At 48.5% G+C, this 25,391-nt stretch overlaps 1 protein-coding gene across 3 annotated transcripts in view; it reads left to right on the top strand.

Annotated features, from left to right (window-relative positions):
• Nucleotides 1–18,435, top strand: part of LOC124231264 (claudin-14) — a 61,345-nt gene extending 42,910 nt beyond the window's left edge. Inside the window, exons 1-2 of one of the 3 annotated variants that reach the window (XM_046647949.1) lie at nucleotides 2,523–2,980; nucleotides 17,377–18,435. In XM_046647949.1, the coding sequence (XP_046503905.1) occupies nucleotides 17,424–18,134 (711 nt within the window). In that variant the 5' untranslated portion in view covers nucleotides 2,523–2,980; nucleotides 17,377–17,423 and the 3' untranslated portion in view covers nucleotides 18,135–18,435. Of the gene's footprint in view, nucleotides 1–2,522; nucleotides 2,992–17,376 lie in introns of those variants that run through there. The other 2 variants (XM_046647951.1, XM_046647950.1) reach the window with 2 other exon arrangements.
• Nucleotides 18,436–25,391: the final 6,956 nt, after the last annotated feature.

Genomic DNA, 25,391 nt, shown 5'->3' with positions numbered 1-25,391 from the left:
TGCCTGGGTTCAAATCCTGCCTCCACCACTTAGCATGACCTGGAGCAGGTTATTTAACTTCTCAGAGCCTCCGTTTCCCATCCCTAAATGGAGCTAATAGCAGTACCTAAAGCAAAGGGTTGTTTTAAGGAGTAAATATATGTAATGTGCTGAAAACAACAACTAGCACACATGAGTGCTATGCTGGTGTTCAGCCCCATTGCTGTTACCGTTATTATTAATACGAGGAATCCACGAGTCAGACCTCTGCAAAGTTAACATGAAACTTTGAATAAACTGAGCAAGGTCAGGTTTTACAATGGCTTTCACCCCAGCAAGAAAGACAGAGCCCGCTAATTGCAGGCTCTAGTTGCTTGTGTGTCGCTCAAATCAAGAGACCCAAAACAGTAGCCCAAAACCACAGGCCCGCTGCAAACATTACCTCCCTTTCATTCATTCATTCAACAAACTTTTACTGACTTCCTAATGTGCATCAGACCCTAGCCTGGCTCTAGGAGGAATCAAAAAACGAATCAAGCTTCAAAGACCAGCTGAGATCAGAATAAAGGTGATCTATTCATCCATCATCTATCCGTCCATCCATCTATCTGTGCATCCGTCCATCCATCTAATCTGAAATATCTACTGGCTTCCATCACATCCATAAGGACAGAGGTTGCTGTAACTCAATGGAATGATTTTGGGGTGTTAGGAAAATCCTTACGACCCTCCTTCCCCAAATCCTCTTTTACCTCCTGATTGGTGTTTGAAATTTCACTATTAACTCTTTATCCCTTAGACTTAAAAATACCTCCTGGGAGGGATAAAATGTTAAGCCATTATGAGTCATTTACACCTGAGAGTTTAAAAAAAGATCCAGTGGCAGGTGGGAGGAAAGAGGATGAGCGTCCTTGGTGGGAGAGAAGGGCTGGAGCCCCAGCCTGACCTGTCTGCTAATTGTCCTGGTGCGGCTGGCTCTGTGCACCTGCGACCCCCACACTGAGAGGGCAGGGCAGTATCTCTCTTGCTCACACATGCTGGAGGTCAATAAATATTTGATGAGTGAAAAGTGAATCGATATCTTTATACTGAGACTGAGTCACACAGTGTCCCTGTGACTTTGCTCTCTGGCCCAGGAAAGTCTCTTTTGTCCATCAGGAGCCACCGGCCAGGGCCATGGGCTTGGGAACTTTCCCACTTCAGCCCATAACAGGAATGAATTGTCCCAGTGAAAATCAAGATGAATAAAGGCTTAACGAAAGTCTACAAAACATAACATTATGCCCACTTCATGCATTGTTAAATGTAGTATTCCTAAAAGTATCATAATATTTTAAGACAATCTGGGGTTTGCATTTTCTCTCTCTGCAGGGTTTCCCAAGAACACACGAGTGCCAAGAATTAAAGGCAGTTGTAAATTAAATGTATTACTTGTAGCCAAATCACTCCAAAGGCAAAATTACAAAAATTCCCCAAAAAAATCCCAGCATAAAATTATAGGTAGCGTGGGCACATTTTACTACATATGATATTTACTAACTAGAAAAGGATCTCGATGTAGGAATGACCCTGAACTAAAGAAGATTTTGTTTATGACGGTCACTTCCAGAGAAGAAACAAACAAACAAAACAGCTTTTTGGATTTGGGTTGTGGATCAATCCATCACTAATACTTAACAGACACTCTGAACTCCTGCCCCGGGTTCCCAGCACTGTCCCAGGACGCTCCCCTCCTCTGCCGTCACCATCCCGTTGCCAAGGACACAGGCACAGGCTCTGGTTCACGCCCAGGGCCATTTGCCCACACGAGTTCCTGTGCTGGGCCTTTTTTAAAGCACCAACCAAAGCCACCCGGATGGACGAGCGCAGAAGTCCAAGTCCCTGCCCTTGGAGAATCTCCATGGAATCCATGAGGAAGGCACAGGCACACATGGCAAGTTAAACCATGGTTCTCAGCGATGCTGAGTCCCAGAAAGGCCAGCAGCACACCTGAAGGGGCTGGAGGCCTCCCCAGCACGGCCCAGTTCCCTGGGCCACCTTCAGGCACTGTCCGAACTGTCAGAAGAACTGTGGGACTCTCAAGCGTTCTTCTCACATGTCCCAAGAAAGCCATTTCCTTCACCATGTCTCCTGTCTCCAACTAGTAACAAATTGCCCCTCGTTCCACCCGGGCTCCATGACCCACCCAGCTCCCCACTCTACCCACAGAAATCATTCAACTGCCCATATCTGCACTTGTAACCCCCCCAAAAAAAAACAAAAACCAAAAAACAGTTGCACGTTGATTGAAATTCCCTGGCATGCGTCCAAAGCCCACAGCAGCCTACAGGTTGAGAAACTCAGAGTTGCCCAATATGATAAAAGTCCAAAGTAGTATGGGGACAACAGCCAGGTGACGGGCTCAGAGGAGGACAAGAGGTCAGGGCAGCAGGAGGGGATCCGCTGGGGGTCTTTAGCCATCGGCAGGAATTGCACCGTTCGCTGGGGAGCCGTGAGCAAGGACGTAGAGGACTGGATGCGCACAGCCAATCGCCCGGTGCAGGGAGCGAGGGCAGATGGGCCGCGCTGGACTGTGCACGGCCGTCAACGCCGGGCTGGGCGGTCAAGGTTTTATCTTGCCAGCCCCTGAGAGTCACCAGAGGGTGTTTTAGGGAGGCGGTGACTATGCTCAGATGTATCAGGCATTTTTCCAAAGTGCAGATATGACATTTCTGGTTGGTCCTGAATGTCTGCCTTGGCCCAGCTGCCTCCTGTCGTCCACGGGGCAGTTAACCATCCAACCAAATGACACATGTGCCCACACAGGCCCTTCTCAAAGAACACAGTAATTGTCTAGACACTTTTTCTCAGTTACCCTGGCCTTGAAGCTTCCAGTCGGTGGAAGCGGGAAGACAGGAGGGCAGCATCGTCCCTGCAGAGTCCTTTTTTCACACAGGCCAGTGCCCAGCCGGGTTCCAGAGCAGCCCCACAAGGGGCTCAGGAGACGGATGGGCCTCTGCACGTGAGTTTGGGGTGAGGCTATGAGTTGGGAGGGTTTGGGGTTGACAGTCGTTTGTGTTGGGGCTGTGAGGCCCCCGCCGGTCGGGTCTGTGGGCAGGTGAGAGTTCTCTAGACGAGGTGGTCATAACCCCTTTGCAGAAAGGCGGCTGCAGCTGGGCCTGGGGGTCCCGTGGGACCCAAGCAGCCGGGTGTGAGGGAGCCGGGCTCCTAATGAGCCAGGAAGGACAAGAATCCGGTTCCTGAGTGTTTGGGCAAAACTCTTTCATCGCTGGCCAGGCCTGGGTCTGGGAGCAAGGACTGAACCTGTCGAGTGTTGGGAGAGAGCGTCAGCTTGGGGAGCCTGTTGTCACTGCCCTCTGTGTGCCGTGAATGTTCAGAGTTTCCAGACTTGGGAGCCCCCCGGCTCCCCACCAATGCACACAGACATCGGCAGGGGAGAAGGGGAGGGCAAGTTAGAGATCTCTCTTAATAAGGGTAAGAAATGGTCCTGAAGAGGGGAAATTGCCTGCAATTGGATACATGAGTTAGTCCTTCAACCACCTCCAAGCCCACATCCCCAACAGCTGCCACGGTCTTCGCAGGATGGGTGGGAGGGCCAAGGCCAAGTAGACAGAGACCCTGGATTAGCGCCCTGAGTGGGTCCTTGGAGCCACTCTGGGCACTGGCTTTTGGTTCCACTTTACCACCACGAGATTTAATTCCTGCAGTTCTCAAGGCCAAAAATCTCTTAATCACTAGGGTTAGTTTTGAAGTCTTGGGAAACCAAAGGCTAGCCCCATCATCGCACTCTCCCAGCATCTCAGCTCTGGGTCTGGGCTCAGCTCTGGTGCCTGCGTTGGCTTCAAATGGAATCGGGAACAGATTTATCTGCAATGATGATAAACTTCGGTAGCACACACCTTGCATTTGCTGGGTGTCCTTCCTTACAGGGATCACAGGTTTTTCCATGTATTATCTTAGCATCTTCCAGACAGCTCTGGGAAGCAGCTGTTATGATGTTGACAGCCAGGTGACTCATGTAAGGCTGAGCTGTTTGCCCAAATTAGTCAGACTTGCAGCCAGCCTCCATTCTTATCTGGCTCCATCTGCTTTGCAAATCTCTTAAGCTTACTGTGTTTAACTTACCCATCTCTGTCATGCATCTCTTCTTAAGCATCTGCAGAGAAATCTGTAAAAAGAAAGAAACTAGTTCTTTCTTTAGTGCCATGAAAATGTTACTATAAATATTTCCCATTTTCCAGTTAGCATTTTAAAATTAAAGACCAATAAAATTGAATGTCAATTTTTGTTTTCAAAAACTCATTTTCTCGAGGCCGGCCCGGTGGCACAGTGGTTGAGTTTGCACATTTTGTTTCTCGGTGGCCCGGGGTTTGCCAGTTTGGATCCCGGGTGCAGACACGGCACCGCTTGGCAAAAGCCATGCTCTGATAGGCGTCTCATATATAAAGCAGAGGAAGATGGGCATGGATGTTAGCTCAGGGCCAGGCTTCCTTAGCAAAAAGAGGAGGATTAGCAGTAGTTATCTCAGGGCTAATCTTCCTCAAAAAAAAAAAAATCATTTTCTCTCTTGTATCAGAGAATATCTTCCATTACACAGAACAAGAAGTCTAAAGGCCTGTTTTCAAGGCTTCCAGCGATGTCGTTTTTAAAATGCAGACAGTCAATCTTGCCAGTTCAGGAGTGATTCTTGGCACTTTTAAACCCAAACCTTCCTCCCTCCAGCTGATCTTCATGCTCCTTACTCAGGTAGCAGGTCCTCACACCCTTTGCAGGACGAGTGGCTGCCAGGACCACAGGCTTTTCCCTGGGTGGCCAACAGCAGCAATGCACAGGGAATTTTCCACTGGGGGTCATCTGCTGGGAGGGTGCCCAAGACTCGCCCTAAGAGAGCCTCTGTTGCAGAGTGACTCTGTGAAAGGAAAGAAGGGAGAAGCTGGGACTCAGGACCTTGTCTGCTTCTCTCCCCGGGGGCTGAGCCCTGCCGGAGAGCAAGGAGGCCTCAAGCAAAGTCTCTAGGGTGAAGAAGCAGGCCACCCAGAGGCGGCTGTTCCCTCCAGACCCAGAGGCGGCTGTTCCCTCCAGACTTGGATGCTCACACCCACGCCCACGCACCTACAGCCTCCCTGGAACAAGAGAGAAATGAAAACTGAGGTTTCGAACACCAGGTCTGTTTCCACTGGCGGCCGTTCTGGGGCACAGGAGACCAGCCATAGCTTTGTTTTCAAAAGGCTCCTCCTTGGCAGCTATTTACAGAGGCATCTGGGCTACACTTAAATGAAGAAAAAATAAACATATGAAACCATATTTTTTATTCTGCAGAACACTGCAAAAGTGTCTCCTATTCCTTTCAACATTTAAACTAGATGTACTCATTGGTTTAGGGGAGGAAAAGTCCCAGTGTCTAGTTCCTGGGTCTGTCCTTAACCGGCAGGGCAGGCTTCACGGGCCCGCACCCTGTGGGGTCCCGTAGGACCCTAAGCTCAGAGGGCCCTGCGCTTGGGTGAATGCGCTGTGGTCGCCACTTTGAAATTCTTAACTTCTGAAGAAGGAGCCCCACATTTTCATTTTGCACCAGGTTCTGCAAATTATGTAACCAATCCTGAGAGCAAGGGTAACCAACAGCACCATGTACCCTTCAGAGAAAATGCACGATGTGGCCCTGTGCATATGTGTGAAGACTAAGCTGGAAACACCTCGCTATTTCATCTACAGGGCCTTTGCTTTTACGAGGACTTCTGCTACCCGAAATCTCATACCTCACACAATTAATTCTAAACTTCTTAAATGTTTTAAAAACACGTACATCAAAGTAGCACTGGCCTCCCCCCGAGGACTGACCTGGTCATGTTCTTTTTTTGTTGTTTTCTTTTAAAGATTTGATTTTTCCTCCTTCTCCCCAAAGCCCTTAGCTGTGCATTTTTAGTTGTAGGTTCTTCTAGTTGTGGCACGCAGGACGCCTCCTCAGCATGGCCTCATGAGCAGTGCCATGTCCATGCCCAGGATCCGAACTGGCGAAACCCTAGGATGCCGAAGCGAAGCGCGCAAACTTAACCACTCATCCATGGGGCCGGCCCCTACCTGGTCATGGTCTTATACTGCGAGTATCACTGTGGGGGCCACGGCCAGGAGGGGTTTTGTTTTCAGGGGCCATCCAGGAAAATATCAATGCCTGCAGGGTAACTTCTTGGCCAAGATTAACACATGAGGTGGGCCGAGTGCCCAAGAGGGGCTGGGGTCCCAGAAAGAGGACATGGCTGGTAAGAACAGGCTTCTGGGGAGGGCGCTGGAGGGCAGGAGCCAGATGGCAGAGGGGTGAATAGGGAAATTGCCTCTTTCTAGGTGCTTGGCTGTCAAAGAAGAAGAATGGGGGTAGGTGGGGCTTGGGGTCAAGGAAGGGCAAAGTATGGGACTCACACAGGTAGGACGTGTGAATGGAGAAGGGGATCTGAGGCAGACACAGTGTGAGGGCAAAGGCTTACAGGGAGAGCCGAAAACACTCTGGGGACAGTGAGAAGACCAGTCTGGGCACAAGTGTCCCCACATTGGGAGAGCCCAGAGAAGGCCCAGAGTCAACAGGCAGAGCCCGTGAGTGGAACAGACATTTGTACTGTGACTCTGCTAAAGAGTTTCAAACTCTTTTAAGGCTCCTGGTAGGACCTTCCCAAGTCACATCAATGAGGACAGTGGTTCTCAAACCTAGCTGCCCATCCAAATCACCTGGGGGCAGGGCTCAACAGTGCCCATGTGTGGACCCCACCCCAATCAATGGATCATCCTCCCAGGGGTGGCCAGGGCATCGGATCTTTTTAAAGCTCTCCAAGTGATGCTGACACATTGCAGGGTGGAGAGCCACTGGATTCAGGTTACTGTACTTGGCTGGAAGGCACAGAGTTGGGGGAGAAGGAGGGTGAAACCAGAGCAGAGCAGCCTCCAGCCTGGGTGAGGGCCAGCTACCTCTCCCCACCCACACACCAGGAAGCTCCCTTCCCGCAGAGACTGGCCCCGCAAGGATGAGTGAAAGAGGAGAAGGAGAAAAGCAAAGAACTTAAATCGTAATTTATTTCATCTGTCGAGTTATCTGGGGTCACACATCCAAGAATGTGGTCTGTGCATTTCCCGGCGCAGTTCAGATATCATTTCCCCACCCCCAGTGTCTTGGATCCTATCCTCCAAAGTGCAAAGCCATAGTCCTTCGTTAGCCTCTCGCTCTACAGAGAAGTACAGGTGTCAGATAATGAGGAAAGAGGGGTGGCTTATGAAAAAAGAAATTGAAAGCTAAATTCTAGGAACAATATGTTTTTCACATGGCAATCCAGTGAATAAAAGACATAAAGAGCAGAACTAAGACCTATGCCAAGATTTGCTTGACCATGAGCAAGCAGAGTACTTAGTAGACATGCACACTTCTGTGCCGGTCCTCTTTCCAGCCCTGTTTCTCTTTCTCTCACCTTCACAGGCAGAAATTAAGTCAACAATCAGGGAAATGAAACCTCAAAAACAATGGTGAAACAATCAGATTACAGATTGTCCTAAGTAATTCGCGGTGGCTCTATGTCCACGGGTGGTCCTTCCCACCAGCTTCTCCACCTCCTCTCCTACCAGCCTTTTATTCCACCCTCCCCGGTGGTCCCGGCCTTGCCATGGTCTTACTCTACTGCTTGCCATTACCCACCATCATCGCAGTGATGAGCGTGCCAGTCTCCAGCCACCACCACCTGTCCTTCCTGCTCATTCCTTCATGTCCTCACTTCCCCCCTTCCCAGTGTCAATTCCACCATCCACCGTGAGACTCACTCCTCTGTATACACACTCATCTCCTTTCATCATTTTCTCCTATAAAAGTCCCAACTGAATTCAGTCCAGCCCTTTGTCCTCTTGGGGCCCACACAGTGCTGCCGACTGTGCTGGAGAAGGCAGCTGATGGTCTCGTTGTACCCTCGTGACCACTTGCCTCCCACAGGCACCTGCTGCTGACCTTGTCTGAGTCCAAACGTGCTGCTGCTGTCCTACGTGCCCAGGAAAGCCCTTCTCTCTCTACCCACACCTCCAACACCTCCTTCCCCATCCTCCTTCCCAACACATCATCGTGCTTCCTATTTCCCTGAGGATACTGGAGCAATCTGAGCACACCCACAGGTGCCCACTGCCACATCTCCAGGCTCCCTGCATTGGCCTCCCTCCTGTCCTGGAATGAACAGTCTGCACTTGGTCTGAGCCAACCTCTCTAGTTGCATCCCAGAGTCCCTACTGTCCTCCATTCAAGAACATCTCTACCACATCACCAATGTCTCCCTTCTTACTGGATCATCTCCAAAGGCCTTCAAACATGCTTCTCATCTTCAACAAATAACAAAACAGGACAAAAATCCTCCCTTGACCGGACATCCCACTGGCAACGGTTCCTAACTCTTTTGTTGGTTTTTTTTACTGATGTTGCTGTTTACTGGACTGGTTGTTTGTTTTGTCCTGGGTCCCTTTGGCAATCTATTGAAGTCTTATGTATCTCGTCTCCAAACAATGCTTTTAAGTGTATAAACTAGTACACAGGATTATAAAGGAAGCCAAGTGCCTTGAAATACAGTTAAAATATTTTAAAACTATTTTGTTCATAGTAATTTATGTGTTCCTGTATTAATGGATTATATTACAAGACCTAGCAGGGGTCTTATAACTACCGTCATTTTGAAATCATAACAAAGGCAAATGGTCTGTCCAGGTATCTGCAACACCTGTAATGCAATACCATCTCTCCGTGATTTCTATCGGTGATGAAGTTCTAGGCACTGGTAACATTGCTGTAGATGGCTGCCCCTATTCATAATACAAGGAAATGCTAATTTTCAGTGAGAGGATGATGAAATAAAACATGCAACTTCTTTTTCCCACCCAAGTTGACAGGTACCCTGAATTAGATGGGCCCTGGACCCCAGATTAAGAACTCCCATCCTACAACAGTTGCCTCATTTCCTGGTTCCCCTTGATGGTCCAAGTCCTTGAAAGAATTCTCTGGGCTCATGTACCCCTGTCCTGATTCTCTCTTGAACCCATTCCAATCACTCCACCGAAACTATGCTTATCAAGGTCTCCACTTGCCTTCATCTTGCTAAATCCAATGATCATTTCTCAGTACTCAGATTACTTATTTATCTGATGTCTTGACACAGTGGATCACTCTCTCCAACTTGGAACTCTGTCCTCACTCACCCCTCTCCCTCTGGGTTGCCTCCTTTCATCCCCCAGCAACTCCATATGCCTCATGGCTGGTTCCTCCTCATCACTCCAATCTTTGATGTTGGAGGGTTGCTGGAGTCACCGGTCAGGCTCCTGCTCTTCCCTGTCTATACTCACTTCCTAAGGGTTCTCATCCAGTCTCACGGTTTTCAATCCCATGTCAATGCTGTTGAGTCCCAAATAGACTTCTCCAGTTCAGTCCCCTCTCTGAACTCTGCACTCACATATCCAACCATTGGTATCCCCACCTGGGTGGTGACAGCCATCTTAAACTCAACACATCCACAGCAAACTCTTCTTTTCTGCCCTTCACCCTCCAAACCCAGATCTTCCCCCCCCCCACCACCACTGTCTTCATACCCTCAATAAATGGCAACTGCATTCTTCCAGTTGCCCAAGACAGAAACCTTAGGGCTGTTTTTGACACCTGTCTCTCACAGCCACAGCTAAACCATCAGCAGACCCTGCCAGTCTCACTTCAAATGTTTCTAGAAACCAACCTCTCCTCAGCACCCACGTTTGTCATTGCCAGCATCTCTTACCTGGATGATCACAAGAGTCTCCTATTTGTTCTCCCTGATTCAGCCCGTGTGTGACCTCGGACAAGTTACTTAACCTCTCTAAGCCTCAGTTTCTCCATCTGTAAATGAGGACAACAACATGCACATTATAGATTTGTTAAAGGATTAACTAAGTCCCTACCAAAGGAAGCACTTAGCACATATCTGACATATCGTAAACATGCAGTAAATTTAGCTGTGATTGTTTTTACTCTTATCATTAATAACTAACAGCTTCTGTGCACCCGGGCTCAAAAGGCTAAATTTACAGAGAATGAGCATTAAACATCCCTTTTAACTGCTTCTTAGTTAGCATTAGCAAATTTTGTCTTAGGTTTTCATTTGACACCACATTTTTAATCACCGCAATATAGTCCCAGTTCAGTGCTCAAATAAATCATTTTCACAGGCTTAGAAAATTCCGAGAAGAGTTATCTTATTCATGGAGGTTTCCAGCCCAGCTGGGACAATGTCCTGCTGCTTGTTTTCATTTCTGCTTTGATGGAAGACCCAAAGGGAGGCCCCACTGAGCTCAACTGGATTTCCAAGGGAGAGCCTGGGCAGCTGTCTGAGTCGTCTTATCCAAACTTGGCCTGCACCCCAAATTTGGGTTTTTATGGTCTATGAAACCAAGACCTGTTGATTTAAGAAGACCAGACATCTAGCCTGAAAAGGCCAGCCCACCCAATTACATACAGACTGGAGAACTGAGCCCCCCAGACTCTTTGAGGAATCAATGGATTCATACACTTTTCCAATCTGGAGAAGCCAAGTCATTTGATCGCCGTATGGGTTGCTTACTATAGTTGGCACTTGTTCTTGAGTTTTCGCAAGGACAGAGGGCCTTCCAAATTCTTCCTTCTCCATGTCCTCTAACCTCCCCCTGGATTCTGTCCTCCACACTTTGGGACATGAAGCTAACCACTGCTTTGTTGTTTTCCACAACAGATGCAAAGCCACTATACTGTTCTCAGTGCCTGTTCTGGAAGGGGACCGACTTGCCCTATTCAGACATGAGTGCTTTTTTCACATGAGTAACTCCCCATGCTGCCATTCAGCTAGTGCCCGTCTTGGTTCCCTAGGGATGCCATAAGAAAGTACCACAAACTAGGTGGCTTCAAACAACAGAAACTTATTCTCTCCCAGTTCTGGAGGCCAGAAGGCTGAAGTCAAGGCGTTGGCAGGGTTGGTTCCTGCTGAAGCCTCTGAGGGAGGCTCTGTTCCGTGCCTCTCTCCTAGCCTCTGGCGGTTGCTGGCAATCCTTGGCATTCCTTGGCTTGTAGATGCATCACTCCAATCTCTGCCTCCGTCTTCACATGCCATCCTCCTTATTTCTCTGTTTTCACATGGCCATCTTCTTATAAAGACACCAGGCTTACTGGTTAGGGGCCTACCATACTCCAACATAACCTCATCTTAATTAATCACGTTTGCAACCACCCTATTTCCAAATAAGGTCACGTTCTGAGGTGCTCGGGGTTAGGACGTGAACATATTATTTTGGAGAGACACAATTTAATCCACAACATCCCTTATAGAAAGCTTTCCCATAGAACATCTTAGCTATTAGTCATCTAAACATCATTTAAGACTTCAGAAAATATCTTTATAACTCATGTTTTTTCACTTTTCTAATATTTCTCTTGTATAGCAAGTTTTTAGTCACCTGTACCTTGACAAATGAAAACAATAACACAGCAAATCTACGCTGCTGTCTTGTCAGGGAAAACGGCTATGCAAAGGCACCAGTGTATTTTAGTAAATGAAACTGAATAATTTCATTTTAAAATGTGTGATCTACGGCATTGTTAATGCATTCTAATGAAATTTGGTGAGTTGAAATTAGAGAAATAATGCCTCCTGGGAAATGGTTTAGAATTCTTATGGCCGTGGTACCTTAAACTTGTATTTTTCACTAAACCAATAGCTTGTGCAATCTTGCTGAGTTGAAAATGGCCTCTGCCATTATTTAACCAAATACCGTGACTTTCATTTGTAATAACACAGGCTTTTCCCACAACCAGTTCTTGTTCTGAAAAATAGATTTTTCTTTACTCATCCAAAAGAGAGGGGAAACATTTAACCTATAAATTGTCATTTCTATATGACTTGGGCAAGATATTTCACATTGGTCTTTCTGAATAAGACCAGCAAGCCCTAACCATCAAGGTAGGAATAAGTTGGCCACACAATCATTCTGTCTCTGCCTCTCAGAAAGACTGAGTTTCTTCTGCACTGGGTGTAGACAGCATAGAAGTTCTCATAAATTTAAAATACAGATGCCTGCCAGTCTGGAAATAACCCAGGGAAAGTTACAGAAAGTTTGGAATAGTAAAGAAGGAAACTTCATTTTTAGAGCCAAAAAACCCACAGTTTTTAGGATGCTAAATGAATATGAAATGGTTTTTCCAAGGTATTACTTGATGACTTTTCATAATTCTTATATATTTGTGTAAGACGGACTAAAATAGTGCCTCCAGAGTATACTTAAGCTTCTAGGAAAGAGGTCCATTTGCTTTGTACATTATTAAGAAATACAGTATCCAGTAAGTATTTAGGAAATGCCAATTGGAGTTATTTCATTCTGATATAGCATAAAAGTCATTTTCTTTTCTCATGTTGGGTATTTTTGCTAATTTATCTCATTTAGGTAAATCCAAATCTACCTTGCATTTATTCTTAGTTTCCAAATTCTAGCATTTATTAAATATCTACACAATAATGAAGAGGCAGTCTGGTTGGGGTGACAGCAAGGACTGACAGTTTTTTGAAACAGACATTATTCTTTTTCTTCTTCTTCTTTTTCTCCCCAAAGCCCCCCAGTGCATACTTGTATATTCTGGTTTTCTAGTTGTGGGTCCTTCTGGTTGTGGCATGTGGGACGCCGCCTCAGCATGGCCTGATGGGCAGTGCCATGTCCATGCCCAGGATCCGAACTGGTGAAACCCTGGGCTGCCGAAGTGGAGCGCACGAACTCAGCCCCCTCAACCCCGGGGCCGGCCCCAAAACAGACATATTCTTAAATTGCTGACCATCTAAGCTGAGGCAACTCTGCATTCTTTCAAGGTCCAAGGACCATGTCCGTTTAAAGGCAGCTCTTCATTTTCCTGAGAAAGCTCTAGGAAGCAGAGTTTTAAGCTGTCTTCACAATGGCGCCGACACCACTTCAGCAGCCCTGGGGGCAGACGTGTGTGCCCTGGCCCATTGCCAAGTGCTCCAAATCTGCTCTGACTGCAGGGTAGTCAGAAGCTGAAAAGAGGCTCGAATGGCCAAATCGTCTGACTCTTCACCCAAACAAGAGTGCCCCGGGTGGTTCTGGGTAAAGAAACTTCTAACACGCCTGGCTCAAGCCCTGCTTCCCCACGTACAACCTGGACCGCTCCCACCCCGGGTCTGACATTTCCTTCAGCACTGTGGGTGGAAAAGAGCAAAGGAGCTATGTGTCCACAGGAAAGCTATTCATCGTAGGGGCCCAGGGACACTGAACAGTGAGAAAGCAGGAGCAGAGGCTAGGCCAACAATACATCTGTCCCTTGTCCTGGCCAGGCTATCCCCACTGGCCACCGCTGTTGAAATGATACCTAATTCAAAAACAAAGCTCCAGAGTTGACACAGCTGGGGTCCAGGTGGGCTGGGAGGTGAACTCGCTGGAGAGAGCTCTACCATGTGCTATAGATTCCTGCCTTTTAAAAAAATTATTATTCTTTCCTTTAAAAAGAATATAGCTCACAGACAACAGAGGAAGGAGACAACATAAAAGTTTATATGAAAAAAAAGAAACCCTTGCCTTTCAGATCGGGTGCTCATAAACCCAGATCCAGTTGGAGGGGCTGACAGCAGCTTGGGTGTTTTTCGCAGCTGCCCTTCGCAGATTTTCACATTGCTTTACATCCCTGGGGTTTTCTGAGACTCTGTTGGGGGCAAATCAGAGCGTCCTGTTGGCACTCCTCTTTGTGCTCATTCACTCCTCTCGAAAATCAAACTGTCTTTTTTTATAGCAACCCCATCACATTGTTGCTCCATTAAACTTTCAAGGGACTTGCATCCTCTAAGTCCACTTGCCGAAGGGGTTTGACTTCAAGTTGTCTCTTGGGAAAGTGGGGGGAGGATGTCATAGTCAAATAAGTTTAGGAAATGCTGCACAGGAGACTTTTCTGGATGCACATTTGCATATTACCAGCAACCAGAAGTCCTACAGTTACTAGCTTTTCACAAACCTACCTAGCATTTATATCTTCCACACCAGGCAGCCTGCAAATGCAGCCTTTCAAGAAGCATTCCGTGGCAAACACTGCCCTAAATCCTGCTTGCACAGGCAACTAAGCCACCTACTGCCCACCCAGGAGGGTGCTTTGAGGGCTCCGTGAACCCAAAGGCAGGACCCAACATGTATTCCTGGAATGCCTCATCTCGTCACATTCAGCCCCACCCACTCAGCCTGTCAAGGTCTTTTTGGAACTTGATTTTTAGAACCATATTTGTCTTGGACTCACAGCTCTCTAGCAAATGTTTCCACAAGTACACACGTCTGCAGGAAAAGGGGCGCCCATAGGTGAAGCCACCTGCAGGCCTTCAGCACGGCCAGTGGAGCCCCACACGCACTGCATCCTTCTGGGAGGCCATGCCGGGGCAAGTTCCTTCCAGAGCATCAGGGATGAGTTTTATGTGGTTTCCAAGGAGATGCGTTCCTTTGACGTTGTTTTTCCATCCACTGGCCCCAAAGTGAAAAGTGGTTGTTGGGAAGGTGAATTATGACCTGATGCCAGTAGCAGCTGCTGGAAACTACAGGGGAAGGGGGTTGGGGGGCCAGTGTCTGGGAGTCGGGGGCTCATTAACACTCACTTCTTAAATTAGCAAATCCTTCCAGCACAAGTTTAAAAATAGCAACCTAATGGTTTCTAAAATTAGCAGTCACTGCTCTCCATAAATATTTAGACCTCCAATAAACCTCTGGTCCACTTCCCTAGACTAACGGGGTCAAGCAGCCCTGGCTCCTACGCCGCATTCTTTAGGATCAGGATACTTAATGATTGACCTTGACAAGCAAGAGCTGTGAGAAGCCTCAGAATGCCCTGGACCAGGGACAGCCCGGGCGGCCGTCAGCCCTGGGGGCAGCCTCAAGCAGGACTGGATGGATCTCAGAGCCATTTGGAGAAATCGGCAGCCTCCTGGCTACCTGGAGAAACCGACCGTGCTGGTTTGCCTGGGACTGTCCCAGTTTCAGCACTGCCAAGTCCCCAGTGCTGTGCAACCTCTCAGTCCTCAGCACACGGGGACACTTGGCCACCCTGGCTACCTGAACCATTGCAAAGGGATCCAGGCCAGTGTTCTGAGACGTCTTCAGGGAGGAGAGTCCACTCTCCAGAAAACATTGATGACAGCACTACTACGCCCTCCCTCTAACTTCAGTCCTACCTGCTTGAGAAAGACAGAGTGTGAAGGAGGAATTAAACCACGGAAAATACTAGTGAGCCTAGGCATGGAACTTTCATCCCCTGCACTCAGTTTCCCCATCTGTAACACAGGGATGGTGACAGTCCCCACTTTACTGGGTTATTGTGGGGAATACACCGGGCAGCATATGTCAGTGCTTGGCCCCTGGCATCGCTCAGGCCTGATAAATTGGGCTCTCGGTGTCAGCTCGTCTCAGATGCCCGGTGCATCCAGTAGGTCGGTGGCAGGTGCTCTGGCCCCACACATCAGAGCGGTCCTCCTGTGAGCCCTGCCTTCTCCCCGACAGTGACCCCAGGACAGCCAGTCCCTCCCTTCCCTGGGCAGCAGGGACTGTGCGGGTCTCCCTAGCACCTGCACAGAGTGAGTGCTTACTGAGCAGGGGAAAGAAGACTTCATGCGGAGTCTAAAGCCAGCATTGTGACAAGATGCATGAGGCCAATCAGCATGCAGCGTGCATGAAGAGAACTGGGTCCTGAGCAAATAATCATTTAAAACATCAGCAAAAACCCTAACCTCGACCACCCCCTCCCCCCCAAGACCACTGCACGTCCTGTCCAGCACCAGGTTGTCACCTAGTTTTGTTTGTTTGTTAACCAGGACAGAACTAAGGATTACCTCCTACAACGCTAAGACATTCAAGCCCTGTGTATATTTTTAAATCCAGTGAGACGATCATGCAGGCCCCCAGTGGAAGCATCACTTGCTTTTAATAACCAAACCCTTCCTCGTGATTTCATAGCGGATTTCTTTACAACAGACCCAGGATTAAAGACAAGAAGGCCTGGGGGCCCCCGAAGACATCACCATGAGCATCCGTGTTGCGAGGGAGACGCCCTGCCAGTGCAGGTTTTGCTCCCTGCAGCCTTCCCACACTTAATTGCAGAACATTCCTCTGCAGCCTACTGAATTCTTCGCTGGTTTGGGAAACTGAAGTGACTTGTCATCAGTAGAAAAGGCTCCCTTTTCTCCCTTCAGAACGAGAAGATGCTTTGGGGCAATGAAGTCCAGCTCTCTCGTTTTAAACAGGAGGAGCTGAGCCCCAGAGAGGGGCCCCCAGTCACCCAGCAGGTGGGGGCGGCACCATGCCCAGGATGCCTGATTCTCTGTTTTTTGCTCCTTATCCTGCCCCAGGCAGGAGAGAGGAGCTAGTGGTGTCCACTCAGGTATTTCTGCTCTCCCTCTCTCCCTTCCATCCTTCCTCCCTTCCTCCTGTCATTTTCCCTGCCTCCCTCCTCCCTCCCTCACTGCCTCTCTCCATCCTCCCTCTTAATATTTCCCCTATATGCCTGGCACTACATAGGTCTGGGGTCTTTGCCCCTAAAAAGTGTTCTGGATTTTGCCATAGTTAGAATTTTTTAAAATCTCTGCAATAGCTCCGAGTTCCCATTTCCCTGAAAGCCAGTGGCAGCCTTTGATTTGCAACAAGCTCACCCTTCTGCAGAGCAGCATGAGGGGAGGCACCCTGCCCAGAGGCGGAGGGTGGTTGGTTTGTGGTCCTGGTCGCAGCACCTAAGGAGCTGGTGACCTTGGTCATTCCTGCCCCCTGGCATCAGTGGACAATCTCTAAGTTCACATCCAGCTCTGGGATTCTGGAAGGCAGCATCTGACCTGCCTATGGGGGTAAACCTCTCCCTAGCTCAGCGCATAGGGAAGTTGCCCACATTCAGAAAACATTTCATGCTGACAGGCAGTCTACATCTATTTCGTAAGTCTTAGGGGCACACAGTTTAACACTTGTCAGTCCGTTTGTTGATTTCACAATTGAACCCATGACTGACCAGACAGAAGGAAATGAGATTCAAAGGCAACAGAAATGTTTGAGGGCAGACATAAGGTAGAACTTCCCACGCAGTTGGTAAGTGCTGAGAGACGGGAATGCGGGCTCTGGAGTGTCCTTCCCTGGGGTCCTTGAGAAGGGCAGGCCAGCCAGATTTCTGCACATCCCTTCTAGTTCTGGCCTTCCAGGGAAAGTGTCTTAGACAAGCAGCTTATTCTTTCACCCAATGAAGTCTCCGAAACTATTTTAAAAAGTATGTTAATTGTGGTACCAACTGCCTATGGAAAACTCAGTTTCAGTGGCAGAAATAAATGCATTGAGATAATATTTAACCCATTTCCTTTCTCTCCCTGCCCCGCCTCCCCGGTTCATTAGGACTCCAGCAGGTGCCTGAGTGAGCGCGGCAGCCGGCCTGCGGGGCCATGGCCAACACGGCCGTGCAGCTCCTGGGCTTCCTGCTCAGCTTCCTGGGCCTGGTGGGCACGCTGATCACCACCATCCTGCCGCACTGGCGCAGGACGGCGCACGTGGGCACCAACATCCTGACGGCCGTGTCCTACCTGAAGGGGCTGTGGATGGAGTGCGTGTGGCACAGCACGGGCATCTACCAGTGCCAGATCTACCGCTCGCTGCTGGCGCTGCCCCGCGACCTGCAGGCGGCCCGGGCGCTCATGGTCATCTCCTGCCTGCTGTCGGGCGTGGCCTGCGCCTGCGCCGTGGTGGGCATGAAGTGCACGCGCTGCGCCAAGGGCACGCCCGCCAAGACCACCTTCGCGGTGCTGGGTGGCGCGCTCTTCATCCTGGCGGGCCTCCTCTGCATGGTGGCCGTCTCCTGGACCACCAACGACGTGGTGCAGAACTTCTACAACCCGCTGCTGCCCAGCGGCATGAAGTTCGAGATCGGGCAGGCCCTGTACCTCGGCTTCATCTCCTCGTCCCTCTCGCTCATCGGCGGCACGCTGCTCTGCCTGTCCTGCCAGGACGAGGCGCCCTCCAGGCTCCACCAGGCCCAGCCCAGGGCCGCAGCAGCCACGGCGCCCGCCTACCGGCCACCCGACGCCTACAAGGACAACCGGGCCCCCTCGGTCACCTCGGCCTCGCACAGCGGGTACAGGCTGAACGACTACGTGTGAGTTCCCAGGGCCTGGCCCTCCCTGAGCCCCGAAAGGCGCCAGGACCCAGACTGCCCCCTACTGCAGGGGTCCCGTGGCACTCAGTTTACTTTTGGGCTGCTTTTGGTCCAAAGGAATAATGTGAACATGAGGAGATGGAGGGAAATGTGAACAGGGAAAGAGGGAAAAAGAAGAGAAAAGCTCTATATACCAAAGACTAAAACAAAGAAAATCCTTTCTTTTTGTATTTATTACTATATGTATTTATGTGGGTGATTTAATTAAAAAGTGACTTGGGGGGGGTTGGTCAGTGGGGTTTGTTTGCAATACAGGAATAAACCTTTTGACGTGGTTGTTTATGAAATAGCGTTCGTCTCTGTTTCCAGACTCTTATTCTGTCTGCTAAAGGTGCTGGTAACCATAGTCAGTGCATTGTCGAGGTTCGGCGTCACAAGGCAATGGGGACACTCCGGGAGTGACCACGACCCACGCGTGCCGGGAAAATCAGAGGAGGGCCGGGCTTGAGCAACACCCACTAAACACAGTTGTGGTATCCTGGCTTAAAGCCAGAGGCAGGGCAGACGTACAGGGCTTCCTTGGGAAAAAGATAATTGCCATAAATCAGAAAGTAGAAACAATGTCATTTTCTGCCACTGAGCTGTAGGCTCTCACTAGCAAGAAAGCAAAAGTCAGAAGAAAAAAAAGACGACGCGGACCGTGCCTGGTGGCTTGACTCTCCAGGCATTGGCAGGAAGCCCAGTTGGAAGCACTGCTCGCTCCGGTGGGCCGAGGCAGGACGTCACTGCCTTCTTGTCTCGGGACAGGACATGATGGCAGCTGCCAACTGAGCAGGTAGGAGAGTCTGTCAACTGTTCCTTTAGCTGGAAAGATGGGCTGGGAGGGCTGGATGATGTCCACACTTTAAGAACACTGATGATGCTCTCTGGCTGTGATCTAAGTCACACGATCAGAGAGCTGTAAGAGGTCTCACACACCCACAGCCCACCACTAGCCCAGGGAGCTTGGTCCTGTGCTATATCCGTCCATTTCACAGTCTTGCCCGTGATGTGCTGTCATGGTGTCCTGCTCCTGCCTTTGTTCTGAACCTCAGGCTCTGAACGTGGGGGCAAATACCTTGCTCTGTGGAGGACTGAGCCTGAGACTGACTCACAGAGCGGCTGTTACACAAAATCCCTCCATTCTCGATGGGTCTTGGAGTAAGGCCACCAGGGCTCCAGCCATCACTGTCTGCAAGGAAGAGAGTCACCGTGGGTCAGTGGCAGACATGGATCCAGCGGGCCAGGCTTGCTGGCGTGGCCTGGTGAGGCCCAGACCCCAGGACGAGGGAGGCAGAAGAAGAGGCTTCTAGAGAAGGGTTAGGAGGCCGGGGGGTCACAGCCCAGCACCCCTGGATCCACAAGGCTGTAGGTCACTTTATGCTGCCCTGACTTCATGCTTCCTCCTGATGGGGTCCTCCAGGCTCTCAGACCAGGCCGTCGAGATGGTGGTGGGAACCCCAGCCGCCACGTGCTTCTCCTGCAGGCAGAGACTCTCGCCAGTAACCAGTGTGCACTGAGCGACCCTCTTCTGATTCTGTAGGCTTCACCTGTTACACTTACTAAACTACACCATTGGTGAGATCTAGCAACATGAAAACCATCTAGCAACATTAAAAAGTGGGAGTTTAAGGAACAGTCCTACACACAATTTCCTTTCTATTTTCTGCTGACCTCTAGATCCCAAGCAACAGATGCCACCTTTGTTTGGGACGAGGGGATGCTGTGCATTTTAGCCTTTATTTGACCACAGTGAAGCTAAGAGGGTTGAGATGTGCCGTTCCATTTGGCTAAGGATTTAGATCAGAGAGGTCATGATTTATTTATGATGAAACAAGAAATTCAAACCTACTCTTTAAATTATAAAAAATAGGTAAATCTGGGGGCTGGCCCCGTGGCCAAGTGGTTAAGTTCGCGCGCTCCACTGCAGGCGGCCCAGTGTTTCGTTGGTTCGAATCCTGGGCGCGGACATGGCGCTGCTCATCAAACCACGCTGAGGCAGTGTCCCACATGCCACAACTAGAAGGACCCACAACGAAGAATATACACAACTATGTACCGGGGGGCTTTGGGGAGAAAAAGGAAAAAAATAAAATCTTTTAAAAATAAATAAATAAATCTGAACCAATAAAGAAGAGAAATAAAATCTTCTAAAAGCAGAATCATACCTTGATGGGCACCATCTAGGATGTGTTTAGTGAAGTTACTCTAGTTAATAGGCCTATTACAAATTAAAGAAAAGATAAAGTAGCTTTTTTTCAAACTCTTCCTCTTAATTCCGTTATTTCTAAAATAAAAGATGTCCCTGTCTCCTACTTAGGTGAAAAACTACTAATGATAGTGATCGCCATTTATTGAGCACTTCCTACCTGCCAGGCACACTAACTCGGTCCAATGAGATAGGTGAGACCCAGTGAGATAAATGCTATTCTTAACCTCATTTTACAAAGGAGGAAATTAAAGCACATAGAGATTAAGTTACTTGCCCAGGATCACAGAGCTAGTGGGTAAAAGAGGCAGGATTCAAAGCCAGACAGGTAAGCAGGGGGCAATACATGAACTCAAGTAGAGGCATGACCTATAGTCTAATTACTTTTAGGTCCAGACTATTTCCAAATAATTAAGAGAATTATTTCATGATCAAATTGGATTCTTTCCAGAACCATCCCTCCACAGAGCTTCTGTTAACTGGGTTCTCACTGGACTAGATGAAACATGATATCAGACCCAGAGTTCTGAGTTTGAATGCCCTTAGAAAGCAGAGAAGTTGATCCGAATAAGACCTTGATTCCCTCCCTCAAGTAACTCTAAGAACACAATTCCCAGTCTCCTCTTGCTCTTTGCTCTTGTCACTCCTGAGACAACAGCCTCAGGTCCTTTGATCCCTTCTTTTGCAACATTACCGCCAAGGCCATCAGGTAGATGCCTGTTTCTGCCCAAATCCTAAGGACTAGGCAGTCTTAACCAAGGTTGTTTTGACAAAAAGTATGGTCTCCTTGAGGAGGTACACCATATAACCCCAAATTTCAGAATGAAAAAGACACATGCGTGAGACTCTGATGTTTTCCAGGAAACCGTTGTTATGGATATAAATTACACCATGACCCTCATGGGATAACAAATGCTATATTTCTTTGCTTCTCTAAATCAGATCAAATTTGGCTCTGCTACAGAGCTGTCTAAAGCCAGCCACGTCTTCTGGTTCTTCCCCCTGCACTTAGGAGGTCTCAGGGCCCCAGTACTAATAAAGGGCCTCCCATTGCTCCTCCCAGGCCGTGGCCCATCCATGTCATGTCCCAGTCCCTCCCTGGCCCTCTGTATGAGTAGGCACTGGAACCTTCCACCCTCCAGAACCCTGGAGAGAAATAACCTTTGTCCCAGGCCCAGTCTCTGGGAAGCCACTTCCTGAGATGGAGCCACTCTTCTCCCATATTTAGAGCACCCGAATGTCCCCTCTTAGATAACACACCCTAATTTCTTTCGTGGGTTTAACTTTGTGAAATCAATGGCCCCTGAAATTGCCCAGAGAACCCTGCTTTCACGTCAGCCACTGTTGCCTTAAATGGAAATAATTTGACAACTAATAATAGTCCATTACTTAACAGTAGTAAACTGAAGACGGAGCCAGGATTTGCAGCCTACATGCCTGGCCTCAAAGTCCCACGCTTGGCCACCATGCCATCCTGCTTCTCCCTGCCTTGGTCCCTCCTTGCTTTCTCACTGCCAGGCAGAGAGAATAGCATAAATGGTGACAATCCCGGCCAGAGACGTGGGTGTGGACCAGGCAGCAGAAGAGATCAGGATGTGCCTGAAGGCAGAGCTGGTAGGATTTTCCGATAGCTTGGTTGTGGGGTGTGAAAGAAAGAGGCTTGAAGGATGATGCCAAGATTTGGGGCTGGATCAACTGGAAGAATGGGGTTACTATTTTCTGAACGGAAGAAGATTCTGGAAAGAAAAGATGTTCATCTAATAAAGTAGATTAAGTTCGTTTTACATATGTTTGGTCTGAGTTTGCCTCAAGTGGCAATGTCAAGTGGGTTCATAGATATATGAAGCTGGAGATGAGGGAGAGATCAATTGGGGACCCGTCAGCCAGGAATGTTATTTGAGCCCACAGCTAGAAAGGATCCATTGGAAGTGAACATAGATGAGGAATCAGAGGCCGAGAGCTGAGCTGCAGAGCAATTCACATTCAGGGGCTGCGAGAACGAGGGACATCCACAAAGCAGCCAGATGAGGAACGCCCAGTGAGTGAGGAGAACCAAAAAGAGGGATATTCTGGAAGCTAAGGAGAAGGGAGCAAGCAGCAGTGTTTACCTCTGTCAGTCTTCACGGTAACGTAGGCCTTAGGCACTGTGATGGGCTTCATTTCACAGAGGAGGAAGCTGGGCTTAGAAAAAGTAAAGGAACTTGCTGAGGACTGCCAAACAGAAGGAGCAAACTGCCTGGTGTGGAGAACACTCACACGGAAATTAGAAAATTCTTGTTTCTAGTTCAGAGGTTGCAATAGCCCTTAAGAAAAAGATGCCTGTGCCTGCTCTTTCTGCATAAACATTAGGGCCGACCTGGTTACAGATTCGTCCCTGGATAACAGAACAGGGTCCCCTCTCCAGGTTTGGTACTGTGCACCCCTAGAGCAGTTTGTGATTATGGATTCCACCTCAGATTAGTACTCTTAAATAGAAAGAAAAGAGATCAATAAGATTTCAAAGGGAAACCAATTATATTGAAATATGTTATCAAAATATTTTAAAAGTATGACATAGTAATATTTACGCTCCTTTATTAATGCACTAAATGACAATATACAGGAAGGGATCTAATAAATACTGCAATTTCAAAGCAGTAATAAGCATAAATGATATTTTAAGAAATTTGCAACAACTGTAATTTTATGTGAAAATATTTATGATTTCCAGTAGTGATAGTCACAAGGGCTGATATACCAAAAAAAAAAAGTAAAGAAATTTGCTCACTTGACTTGAAGATACACTTCAGGCCCCTTCACATGACAAGATGTTCATGCAACCAGAAATTCAGATTATCTTTTGCACATAAGTGATAGGTCATTGAAATACGCCCTAAGAGCTACCTGAGGACCCCCCGGAGGGCGTTATGTGTGTGTGTCTGGGCGTGGCTGAGGACACCGGAACAGCAGGGTGGAGCTGGGCACCATTCCCGAAGACAGCAGAAACCTGGGTCCATCATTAATTCTCAGCGTCCCTTCCCCAATTTGTCCAATGAATACAATGATAAACCTAGAATGTTTGATGTTTGCACAGTAAGAGCCGTCTCAATGCCCTGAGGGGAATGCATCCAGTGCTCCCAAAGGCAGTATTCCCAACTGTTATAAACAGTTAAGGGAGTTCCCTGCAGAGACCAGAGGAGCACCAGGCTCAGACACCCAGTCATGGGTTTCAGTCCAGGTACCACTGGCTGTCATCTGCATATTCCACAGGGAGGACGGTGGGGGAAGGAGGTGGAGTCCCTGGGAGGGGCTTTGCTAAACCAAGTCAGGCCAAGAGCAAAGGCAAACCCATTGCACATTTCTTCTGTAGGAAACATCAATTTTAGACAAATGAAATTAGAATTGACAATGTTCTGTAGCTTAACAGTCACTGTGGGGAGAGGAGGAGCAAGCAGAGAAGCCCCGGCGGGGAAGGACAAGTGAGTGAAACAGGTTTGCCCAAGACTTCGAGGACTGAAAAAAAAACCCACCCCACATCTCTTGTTGTATCCTCACCCCTTTATCACCTAAGAAAAGACACAGGGGTGTGTGTGTGTGTGTGTCTGTGTGTGTGTGTGTGTGTGTGTGAGACAGAGAGAGAGAGATTGAAATCTGAGGTCCTGTGTATTTGAAGCCATTTCTTGAATCAAAAAGCACAAAGCCAATTACTGGGCAACAATCCAAAGGAAAACACAGAAATTTCATTCTAGTAAATTATTTTAAAATACTACCAACTGGCTTGTGCAGGTGTGGGTGGCAGGGGGAAGGCATTAGCAAACAGCCTATTTCCTGCTTGGGAAAGTCCAGTGAGGTCGCCCCATAAATCTGGGAGGGCCCAGCCCCCAGGGGGAGATCACCCGCATCCTCCTTACGCCTCTTGCTCCACCAGCTTCGCCCAGGAAAGCCCAGCACAAGATACACTTTAATTCCTTTCTCACGAGGGGCTTTCTGTTTAAAAGCTCGTCACCGTGCCATCCCTGCTAGGTAAATGATTGACGGCTCAAGCTCTCCATCCCACCAGGGCAGCCTACCAGCTCCTGCCAGGAGCATCAGCTGCCTCCAACTCTGGGGAGGTCTGGGATTTTTTAAGTCATCTCAGGCATTTTTCCAAAATAAAGCATTTGCATAGATTTCCCATCCAGCATAATAAATAGCAAGAAGGCAGGATTTAACAGCCAGGAAAACATAGGAGAGTTTTGGTCTAGTGGCTTCAGCAGGTGGCCAGGGAAGCTGGTGCCTGCCTTGGGTAGGAGCTCACCATGACCTTGGTGAGCACAAGTTGGAGGCAGCCGGGGCCCAGGACAGTGAAGAGGGTGTGGGAATGGGGAGCCCCAAGTGCTACACTTGGGGGTCTTTGGACCCGGCCAGCACCTGATTCCCAGCCCTCTCCCCAGACAACCCTCTCAGGAGGAGGAGTAGCCTCTTTTCCCATCCAAAGCTCCATAGATACTTCTGTTAAGAAATTCATAATTCAGCTTTGCAATGGTTATGAATTACTTCATAATGCCCAGGTGTAAGAATATCACATGCCTTCATTTTTTTAAATCCATTCTGGTTCTGATTAGAACCACAAGGAGGTACTACTACACGCCTACTAGAATGGCAAAAATTTGAAAGATTGACAATATCAAGTGTTGACAAAGAGGTGAAGCAGCTACAACTTGCATTCCCAGGAGAGGGAGCATAGATTGGTACCATTCCTTTGGTAATTGGGAGGGGGCACTGGGAGGACTTCTGGTTGCTGGTAATGTCCCCTTTCCTGACATGGGTGGTGGTTATATAGGTGTATTCATTCTATGATCATTTATCCAGGTGGACACTTACAACTGGGCTATTTTGTTTCTGTTTTTGTTTTCTCTACAGCTCACCCTGTGCTCATCTCTTTTCCTCACCAGATGGTGAATGTTTCTGCTCTAGTCACTTTTTCATTCCCACTGCCATGCACATAGTAGTTTCCCAACAAGTGACTTGTAATAGAATGCGTGGCTTTGTGCT

The sequence above is a fragment of the Equus quagga genome, chromosome 21 (genome assembly GCF_021613505.1).
Source record: "Equus quagga isolate Etosha38 chromosome 21, UCLA_HA_Equagga_1.0, whole genome shotgun sequence".
NCBI lineage: Eukaryota > Metazoa > Chordata > Mammalia > Perissodactyla > Equidae > Equus > Equus quagga.
Note: the sequence above shows the minus strand (reverse complement) of the source record. Positions and strands in the feature narration are given on the sequence as shown.